This window comes from Chaetura pelagica, unplaced genomic scaffold (assembly GCF_000747805.2).
Source record: "Chaetura pelagica isolate M959 unplaced genomic scaffold, ChaPel_1.0 scaffold2, whole genome shotgun sequence".
In the NCBI taxonomy this organism is placed as follows: Eukaryota; Metazoa; Chordata; class Aves; order Apodiformes; family Apodidae; genus Chaetura; species Chaetura pelagica.
This window is the reverse complement of record NW_009952796.1, coordinates 248,091-258,936: the sequence shown is the minus strand read 5'-3', so window position 1 is coordinate 258,936 and position 10,846 is coordinate 248,091. Positions and strand designations below refer to the sequence as shown.

General features: G+C 40.0%; 1 protein-coding gene across 1 annotated transcript in view; it reads left to right on the top strand.

The window, feature by feature from the left end:
• The first annotated feature begins 299 nt into the window (after nt 1-299).
• Nucleotides 300-10,846, top strand: part of TMEM206 (transmembrane protein 206) — a 17,049-nt gene continuing 6,502 nt past the window's right edge. Inside the window, exons 1-4 of the mRNA XM_009994718.1 lie at nt 300-390; nt 1,772-1,981; nt 4,025-4,179; nt 5,530-5,672. Coding sequence (XP_009993020.1) covers nt 351-390; nt 1,772-1,981; nt 4,025-4,179; nt 5,530-5,672 — 548 coding nt within the window. The 5' untranslated portion in view covers nt 300-350. The remainder of the gene's footprint in view (nt 391-1,771; nt 1,982-4,024; nt 4,180-5,529; nt 5,673-10,846) is intronic.

Below are 10,846 nucleotides of genomic sequence, written 5' to 3'. Positions count from 1 at the left end.
TCTTGAAATAAAAGGTGATGTTATTGTTGAAGCAGCAGGGTAGAAGTAGGTTAAATTTAATGTGCTGCCTTTTTTGTTTTGCAGCATGCAAGTCACTTAATTTTTGGTTGTAAGTCTACATAGATGTGACTGTTGTTTGGTGAACAAGTAGAAGAGAAGTTGGGTGCTCTTGCACTGGGGCATGCTTTTTTGTGTTTGGTTAGTTGGAGCCTCTTTTATTTGTACCATAGAAATTCCAGCAATTGCAAGTTGAGAGCATGTTTGGAAATTGAACCACTGTTTTAACTACACAGCTGAGTGAAGATGTGGAGCGAGTATTGGAAAACCCGACAGATGAGAGAGAAGGAGAGATGGAAGTTCATGAAGATGACAGCTCTGTTATTTTACCAGGTGAGAACTGTTGACCCAGAAATTGCTAATTTTTTAGGTGCCTGATAAGCTGCTTCTGTGTGTGGCACTGGAACAAGCTCTCCAGGGAAGCAGTCAGAGCACCAAGCCTGCCTGAATTCAAGAAGTGTTTGGATGATGCTCTCAGGCACATGGTGTGATTCTAGGGGTGCCCTACACAGGGACAGGAGTTGGACTGGATGATCCTGCTGGGTCCCTTCCAACTGAGCATATTCTATGATTCTGTGAAAGCTTTGCAGCTGTTGAAGATGTACTTGTTTCAATAGTGCAAGTTTATTCATATTGATGCCCTAATTCATGCAGCCTAATGGCTGCTGTCTTCTGGCAATGCACTTGGGAACACGTGTGTGGCCATGGACTTCTGTAAGAGGTTATGTGTTCACTAGGATTTACTAAAAGGCTAGAGTGCACTGTGGTAAGGAGCAAGCACCAAAGTGTGCTTTTATAGTTGAAGGGCAGAGTGTGGCAAGGCCTGGGGGGCCTGACTCATTAGATCACACCACACAGAAAAGGCAGCTTGAAATATGCCATCTTATCTCCTTTCACGTTTTGGGTTTTAATGCTCCTTTTGCATCTCCAGCTATATATTGCTCATGATCAAAACATGGCGTGTAACTCGTGTACATAAAGTTTTCCCTTACGAGTATTGCCAAAAGAAACAGCGAATCCAAAGCATATGGGAAAGGCAGTGTCTGTGTACAAGTGAGGCAAATGTGATCTTCACAGAATAAGCTTTGAACGCAAGGAGAATGTAAGAGATAGGGCCAGTCTTTTTCCAGCTGAAATTGGAAGAATCCCTTTGTCAAACTATGTAGTATGCACAAGGAGTTGTGAACTAGAATCCAAAAATGAGAGGGTAGCAAATAGCTAGTAACTTCTACTATGGTGGAGATGCAATGGACATAGCTGTGTAAGAGCATTTGAATATTGCATCTCTCTGCCAGTGCATATGCTGAGTCTGTAAGAATCACTTCAGACTGGGAGGGGGGGAAAGGAGTTGTTTTTTCCGGAAGGAAAGATTGACCATCAACAGACTTTTTTTCTTATGAACTTCAAACTTTGTTTTTGAGTTGTCCTTGAAAATAAATGTCGTTTCCTGCCAGCCGTGTCCTCAAGCAGAGTGCCAAATTCAACATGTGAAAAAGAGCCACAATCTCTGGATGATTATGCTTCATGCTTGAGAAAGAAGCATCTGTCTGACTGATCACCAAAACCAGCAATAGTTGTGTTTTGGTTTTTTTAAATCAAGCTGAGTTTGAGGCTTACTTTCCTCTCAAGTGACTGATCTTTGAATGAAAGCTACATAAATTCAGCCCAGATATCTGTATTTTAAAGTCCTAATCCATATTCTGTTTGGTTCCAGATAGTGAACTGGGTACCACTGCCCCTTCTTTGCGTTTCAGCAAGACCTGCCTAAAGAATGTTTTTTCAGTAATTCTCCTGTTTATTTATCTGCTGCTCATGGCTGTAGCTGTGTTCCTTGTGTACCAAACCATCAGTGACTTCAGGGAGAAGCTCAAGCATCCAGTGATGTCTGTCTCTTACAAGGAGGTGTCCTTGTACGATGCACCTGGTAAGACCAGTAACAAAAAAAATGGGTTAAGTTGCTGATCACATTTAGCTTGGTTTACATTGTTGGTGTTGATTTTCCAGGGCCCAGAGAGATTATAATGCTATTAAGTCTTTCACTTCCTCTTTTCTAATGAATGTTAACTTTCCATGGAAATGTTAATATTGTAGGAAAAATTTTGGGGAGATTTTGGGGGGTTTCGTGCCAATAGCATGAAGGACAGTTAAGTAAGCGTCATGAAACATTTGGTACATGAGTGTCTGCACACTCTAGAATGAGTCCTCTTACAGGGACAGAAGAAAATTCCTTATGGAAACATTCCAAAAACTATCATTTAACAGAGTAGCACATCAGATGTGTATCAGGACATCAGTGGTACACCAGATAATGAGATGCTATTGTCAGTAAAGAGGATGAATTTCTCAAACCAACCACAAAATAACCATGATGCCACTTTCTGTTTCTGTTCTGCATTGTTTACAACTTGTTATTACATTAGTAGGCAATGAAAATGTGATATGACTGCAGGGAACAAGTTGTCATAAAAATGTAGTGTGGCATCAGAAGACTTGTGTTTCAGTTTGCAGGAAGGATTACACCACAGAAGAATTTTTTATTAGTGAGTTCTATAATTATAATTATTTTTTTAATTATCCAGTAAATAGAGCTGTGGTAGCAAATGCAGCTCAAACAGTCATAGGTCAATTTCCAATTTAAAAATAACTCTTGTGTTTGAAGTGTTACCACATTTTAGTAATAGCCACTCCAGTAATTGTGGCTGAAAGCTGTTCCAAGTTGTTGCCATATTCCTGTAGTTGTTTTTCAGTATGGGCAGCTAGGCTCAGCTTTGAAAGTAGGTCCTTGCATTTGGACCAAATGGATCTGACTGTAAGAGCAGGCTTTCCCCAACTCTTCTTTTTTTTATTTTTATTTTTTTTCGTGTGAGCTTTTCATACAGTAACCAGAAGAAAATGTTATTTAAAGATGCAGAGCAACATGAGTATCAAACCAAATGGGTATTTACAGGGCATCCCTGCCAGATCAGGGAACCTAAATTAATGTAGCCCTTTCACTTCATTGCTTGGTCTAAGTGTTGAGATGGCAAGCTGCAAGTGTGGAGCACTGAAGAGAGGGATAAAGTATTTTTAGGCTGATCTATGTTATCTCCTTTGATGTCTCACGTTTTGGCAGACAGGTCATTTCAGTTGTGTGAGTTACTCATATCTAATAACTGAAATTGTACTTTTTTTAGTAGTTGGTTTAGATGATCTTCAAACAACCTTGTTTCCAATACTACATGTGGCATGTGTGGCATAATGGGATTTTGGGCCTTTAATTTGCTAGACTGCTACAGCTGAGATGACTGAGGGTTTTTTTAACGCATGCTGTTGGTCTGAAACCATAGATTTATGGTATATATGAATTTCCATACAGGTGAAGTAGTAGCCTGCCTACCTAGTGATATAAGTAATAAGGGATGGTAATAGTTAGTACTTGTTAGATGGCTCTGATTTTTATTGTGACATTGCATTCAGTGAACAGAAGATGTTGGATGTTCTGAGGAGTGTCTTTTCCTTTCATTCTTTGATCTGTCATGGGTAGTACATACAATATTTCAAATTACAATTTGACATATTAAATGATAATATCTGAAAACATATACATACTGAAGCACTATTGTCCTGCTTAAATTCAGTAGTCTCCCTAACTCCCCCTACACATTCATTTAATTTGGGGCCAGGGGGACTGATGTATTCACTACTGGCTTCTGGAAAGACTCAGGAAGCTTACTAACTTTGTGAACCTTGAATTATGCTAGCAGAACATGAACCCCGATAATTTTCCAAGACATTAGGGAGGTTCTGTCCTGATGCAGCTGGCACTGTTGTCCTGCTCCAGAAAAATGCTGAAGCACGTGGTTTAATTTGATTGCTTTACTGGATCTTGAGGATAGCTCAGTATCCTGTGGGGTTAAATCCCAGAATGAAAATCTGTGTACTTGCAAAAGAAATCAGCTCTCTTCGATGTTTTTTTCTCCCAAAACAGGTATTGCCTTTTATCCGGGCAAGGCTCAGCTGCTTAGCTGCAAGCATCATTACTATGATCACATTCCACCTCTGATAAATCCAGGTCAGCCAGGAGACATTGAATGCATCACTCAGAGCATCAACTACACAGATCCTTTTACTAATCAATCTATGGTAATAATAATATAATAGAACCAGGCTTATTCAGTGGGGGCTTTCTGCTCATAACGGTATTTCAAAGTAAAAATATTTACTTAATGCTGCAAAAAATCCTTGGTTCTGTTTTTTTTCAAGCCATCTGTCCTTTTATTTTCAGAAATGTAAGAGACCCCAGTCAGTGTGTGTATGTGTTATGGATGATGAGCTGTTATGTGGGTGTGTGCAGCATGAAAATCCGAATGGGACGAAATAAGTAATTTTTCACAAGGAGACTCTTGCTTCATTCTTCTCCTAAATGAAAGGGCAAGCATATTCCTTGATGTAGTAAAAGTAGCTTTGATTGAAAACAGTAGCATTTATTCCATTAAAGTAGGATAGCTTATCTTCTGTTGTATGTTTGCTGGGAATTAAATACTATTTTTGTCACACTTGGAAAAATCTTAACTGGGCATCAAGTGTTTCATTAGACTGAAAAGCTATGAGCCAATAAGATGAGAATACTGAGTGATACTCCTTCTTAAATGACCCTTAAAAATTAGGGAGTCTAGCCTCTGTAGAAATAAATGGTCAAAAAATAAAGTATTAAATATGGTAATTTATATCTGTAGTGATTGCTCAGATTGTTTTTAAGGAAGCTAAATGTGAACAAACTCTCTAGATACTGGTTTGGTCAGCTTTTTTTCTCTTCATCTTTTGCCTTTTGTTTAGTCTTCATTTCTTTCTAGGAAGCAATTCCTTTGTATATTTGAGAGTAATATTCTAGGTGCAAGTTTAATTTCTGCCACTAATGTGCTCTTCTTGGATGCCTTAACAAAGTAAGAACTTGATTTTTATGCTACATGGTAGATTTGTGTAGAAGCTTGCTGAGCCAGTAGGCTCTAGTCCTGGCAGTTGAATGGAGAGGCTCTGAGGCAGAGATCTCTGAACCATGTAGAGCCCTGTTCAAGTTGGCTGAGTCCTTTTGGAAGCAGCAGCTTGCTGTTAGATAGAATACCTGCATTACTTTAGGTTGTATTCTGCCTGCTAGTATTTTTTTGGACTATTGCTTAAAACAGTTTTGCCTGACCTTCTGCAGAAGGCAGATTGCAGGGCCTTTACTGGTAATTCCACATGAATGCAAAGGGCTGTGGTAGAATTAAAGCAGATTTCTTGGAAAAAACACTAAATCTTGATGTAAAGGCTTCATTTTTAAACTAAAAGGAGGGATTCAATTGGCATTTTTGTTAGATATTTTGATGAACATATACTTAGTAGCAGTTTAGAAGATCTCTTTGTGTATTAGATTTTTATAGAGTCTTTGTGATGGCATGAACAGGGAATGAGGGTTCCTCTGCTACTCTCACCATGTCTCTTGTTTGCTTACAGAAATATGCTTTGGTTGTTCAAGGCCCTCGTGATGTGAAGAAAAAGGAACTGGTGTTTTTGCAGTTTCATTTAAATGGAACAGACCAAGATTTTAGTGCCATTGACTACCTTCTGTTTTCTTCTTTCCAAGAGTTCATGAACAGGTATGTAAAAGTGTGAGCCTAAACTTGCTATGACACTACTAGTGAAAGCAGGGCTCTTTTAGTAAAATTCAGACAGGCTTTTCTGTTCTCATTGTAATTTATTTTTTTAAGGTTTGGGTTATATTGATGCTCTTTTATGTCTGAGGTTACTAATCTTACCTTCTAGAAAATTAATTGAGGACTTCTTCAGTGACAAAAACTGCCCTTCAGCTATGTTTCAGCCATTTGTGGCTGTACTATCTAAAAGTTTGAAGTGTGTGCTGGATACAGCTGTCTGCTGCTGTGGGTGATCAGGAAGTGGGCTGTCCTGGGCAGTGTGCTCAGGAAGTGTGCTGAGAACACTAAGGCTTTTCTACCTTCTTTTTTGTTAAGCATTTAGATCAGCTCCCTAGGTTGATTTGTTGTGATTTTGCAGAGAGATTAACTATACTTCTTACTTCCTTTATGCAAGATTTTACAGAATGATGTAATTTTATAGGTGGGATCTTCAAAATTGCTTCATAATCATTTTACATTGGTGTCATTAGGGTTACTGATCGACCTTCTAATTTTAACATGAGAGGAATTAATCCTGACTTGAACTTTCTTGAAAGCCCTACCATTTTCCCACTTTGTGAGATAAATTCCACACTTAACTCTTTAATTTTTGCTTTAATTTAAATTCAAGTTCTGTTTTCTCCAATCCAGATTAAAAACTAGACAAAAGTGATTAGTCACAGTGAGGCTTAATAAAAAGCCTTAATTTGATAAAAGTCAAATGCTCATTGAAAAAAGAACAGGGGTAAAGGTCATATGCAGAACAAAATTAGGTGAGGGAGGGGAAGAGAAGTAACATTTTATTGTAACAAAGCATTCTTGGAGGCTTAGACATAATACTACTTACTGGTCTTTTTCAGAGGGAGCAGAGACTGGAATTATTCAGGCACTGTATCGCTGGGTGGCCAAAGACCAATTCTCTGAATTTGCCTTTTACAGATCATTTCTACTTCAGTGAAGGAGAGATCTGAAGTCATTAAGTACTTTCTGTAACTGTACTGAAACATCTCATAAAATGCTAATGTTCCACATATTTTAGACATTGATATGTGTGTGAGAAAATGTAATGATGTGGGAGGTCCTACTTGTTCCTTCTGTGTTTTTTTTTCTCAGTTTTTGTGGCTTAGTTAGCAGTATGTACAGTGGGACTGATTCCAGCAAGGTGCACATCTCTTTCTATACTGCAAGACACAAGCACTGTCTGAGACCACCCCTTGTGAAATCACAACAACAGAGAGCAGAAGGCATTGTTTTGTTGCCCGTGGTTCCTGGCTCTTTGCAGAATGAGCCAACTTACTGAGACACAGCTTGGTCTATGCACACTCAAGTCTTGGAAGCCACATTGCTGTGCTCAGATAAGCCATTTTAAAGAGCTGTTTCTTCCCAAATTAAAATACATCTGTCCTTACTGAAGTTGGTAGTGTTTCTGCAAGCAGGCTGCATGTCTCTACGCTGCAGTCCCAAACACTTGTGTGCAAAACAGCAATAAGCAGTATTGCAAAGGTCCTGGCTTCAGGGCTGGTTTGTGCCACTGTAGATGAATCAGTAAGAGTCACGTATAAGTTGCCTGGGAGTAACCTGGATTGCAACCTCCTGCCTCCAGGTTTGCTAGATCAAACCGGTTAGATGGCAGAATTGATTACTGAAGAGATGGAGAAGTGTCCCTTTGCTTCTAGAGAAGCTGCCTTGTCTTGGTTTTGGAAGGCACCAGAACTGAAGCTGAGAGAGTGAAGGCTGAGTCTGGGTTATATTTGGAACAAAGTAAAAATGTCGGAATTGGTCGTGTCTCTTTGGGAAAGCATCCTTTGTGCCTGTTTGCAGCAGGTGGTAGGAGTGTGAGTTAGAACTGGTTTTTAACCCAGATAACAGTAACATTGGCAAAGGTATGTAGGCCTTTAAACTTAGTAGTAAATGAGCTGCATGTCTAGGTGAAATAAGGTAAGAGAACCAGTTGTGTGCAAGAGGCCGGTATTGTCTCTTGTATAGCATCCTCCAAAGCTTGGGACAAATTGTATGGTTTGGCTTGCTCAGTATTGAGTATTGCTTCCCTGGTGTCCCAGGGCATGAACTCAGGGTAGATTGAAAGTTTATGTTTCCTCCTGACTATGATGGGCTTGTGAAATCACATGCATATGTGGATGTACTCGTTCTGTCCCACTTGCAGCAGAAGAGAAAATAGAAGTTATTTCCAGTTCATCAGCAGATGCTAAATTTAGTTGATGGGAAGTTTGGACTAAGATATCCATAGAAACTGTTGTGTTTTGACTGTGCACATTTTGTCCTTCCATGCAGCCTCTAAAAACTGCAGTTACTGACTGCTGTTGATTACCTTTCCTGACAAAGAGTCTCACTTACTAGTTATGAGAACATATTGTTAGCACTGCATCCAGAAATTAATGTAAAATGTTAATGAAGAGGCTGAGAGATATGCTCAAACTCATGAGATACTATAATTACCTATACAGTGTTTTGCCATGGCTGCAAACAGCTTAGGTTGGACTGGGCAGGCAGACTTCTGTAAAATACATGTCTAGGGTATTCCATCATCTTAAATCATAATCCAAAACCCCTTGAAATTGGTGAGAAGAGTCCTTCTGTATGTACCATGGTTTCTGTGTAGACAGCATGTGCAGCTCACTTTTGCATTATATAGCAGTAATCATATTGGTGAAATCTGCTGCAAGCATCAGCCATAGGCAACTATAAAAATGGCATCTAGAGACTGGTCCTTAAGAGCTTTTTGAGGCATAGCAAGTGGTGAGGAGTCAAGGCAGGTCCAGTTGTTTCTGTCAAGGGTTTTATTCTCTGCAGTTCTTCTGTTAAAATTGGATCAACAGACTACATGAAACTGGCACTGCCTGCTAGTTTTGTTCTGGCCTTCACAAAACACTGCTGAATTGTGTGGTATTGTTGGCCTATTGAGTTGAAGGGATACTGCCACTGGCTTTTGTCTTTTTTTTTCTTTTAAAACAGGGGCAGCTGCTGTCTGTACCATATTAATTGGAGGGAAGGAAATAATGAAACCCTTGCAAAGTACCAAAGCATAGCTAAAAATAAAAGCTCCTTTCCTGAACTGTCATTACTATAATACATGGGTTTAAGAAGAAAATCCTCTGAACATATTGCTTACAAACCATTGTTAGCATAGTATGGAAAATAACTTATGGTCATGTGAGATTATGAATACCAGTCTGAACAGGTCAGAAATTATTTGAGGGTCTAAACAGAGCTCCATGTTCACATCTCTGGTCTGGATTCCTGCATACAGAGAAATAAATTATAACATAGAAGAGCCTAGACTTTTGGTACCATGCCACCTGACTCTTTATTAGCTCCCATAGCTGTCTGTCTGAGAGTTTCTTAGTCTAGGGCAAAGCAAAAGCATTAAACACAAACTGGGGGTAACCCATCTGTGGTTTTAGGTCTTGCTTTTGCGTTGGAATCTGCTGGTGGCATGTCCTAAGCTGCCTCATGTGGGTTGATCCATAGAGATCTGTGTTCAAAGGATCCACAGCAAAGCTAAAGCCCAGCCCAGAACTCGGTTAGAAACTCACACAGTTGGTAAAAATACAATCTTGTGGTCTGACGTTGATCAGCTTAGGCAGTGGGATCCCTGGTAGTTGTTTGAACTGTCAGTGGTTATCGGAGAGGATTGGCTGAGGGGAGACCAAGGCTTTTGCAGTTCACCTGAGTGAGACAGTGGCCTCTTGAGTTTCTTTGCTGTGATCCAGGAATTTTTGGCATGATCTCGTGGTACCATTAATACCTTGGGAGACCCTGGTGCAGAGTGTTCCAGGAATGTTACTATATATCTAAAGGACAGTGTAATAGATAGAACATACTGAACAGAAGAAAATGAAGTGCAGCCTTTGCAGGGTGTCTGTTTCTGGTGTGAAGAGGGAATTAAAAGAAACAGCCTGGACAGTTGGTCTTCAGAATAAAATCAGTTGCCTGTCAGTTCACTTAGTTGTGTTTTTCAAGCTGTGTTATTTGCTCTCTGCTGTCATTTGTGCAAATCTTGTGCCTCTTTGCTCCCTAACCCACCCCCCCGGCCCTGCTGTTTTTTTCCTGACTCTGTGGCAGTGGTCTGGATTATGGGCACACACAAGGAGATGCCTTCTCTGATCACTTCTCCACAGTTTCTCCTAAGATATTATTAATCTTTTTCAAGCTTAGAAGTACTGTTGGAGGCCAAGTATACTACTGCTGTGTGCTTACCATGTAAGTTGTGGCTGTAATATTCAGCTCTATGTCATAACTTCCTACCTTAATTTTCCATGTTGGTTTGGAAAGCTTTTCTAGGATGCTGTATTTAGTCATGCATTAGGCATATGAGTGGCTGGCAAAGAGTTAATTATCTATGTTCCTCTGAGTGGCAAAGCACCATGCTCTTCCTTACTATCCCATCAGCTGCTGCTGGACTCATTGAAGGGGGAAGAAATCATTGTGAGATTAGACCTTCCTATCTCGTTGGTCTGTATGTTGAAGAGCAGTCAGGCAGTGGGCTTTGTTCTGATGCTTTGCTCATGTCTTCCCTGTGAGGGTTAGAGAGGTGCACTGCCATCCTGTTGGGATCACTAAACAAGCAGCTCATGTCACAAATCCATAAAGATATTCTTAACCTGCTAAAGCACTCTTGGAATATCATCTGTCTTGATAGATAGCAGTTTTTCTTTCCAGAAATGCTTCTCCTTTCTGTTTGTATGCACAGTGGAGTTCTGTGTTTGAGCATATCCCCTGAGGCCTGGCTTGAGAGCTCTTGCCTTCCTATGAATGTGTGCATATTCATTTATTAAGCCTGAGCAGGCAGTGTAGTACAGAGTAGCCATCAGTATGATCTTTTTGTCAGCCGATGTTCTTGCTGTCTTGTAGACAAGACATCTTGGTTTGAAGGAAAGACCCCCAGTTCTAGAAAACTAAGGAAAGACAGGAAAAGTGCAAATCCACCCAATACAGGTCTTTCTGACTGCTTAGTTCTTTGGAACAAGAGCTTAGTTCTTCAACTCTGCTTTTCTCCCACACTTCTTTGCATCTTTGTTCCACGCTTCTTTGCATCTTTCTTTGATAGGCTAAAAGACCTTAATCTCCCAAAAGATCTAGCTGTGCACTCTCTGCCATATAAGCAAAGTCTACTCTTT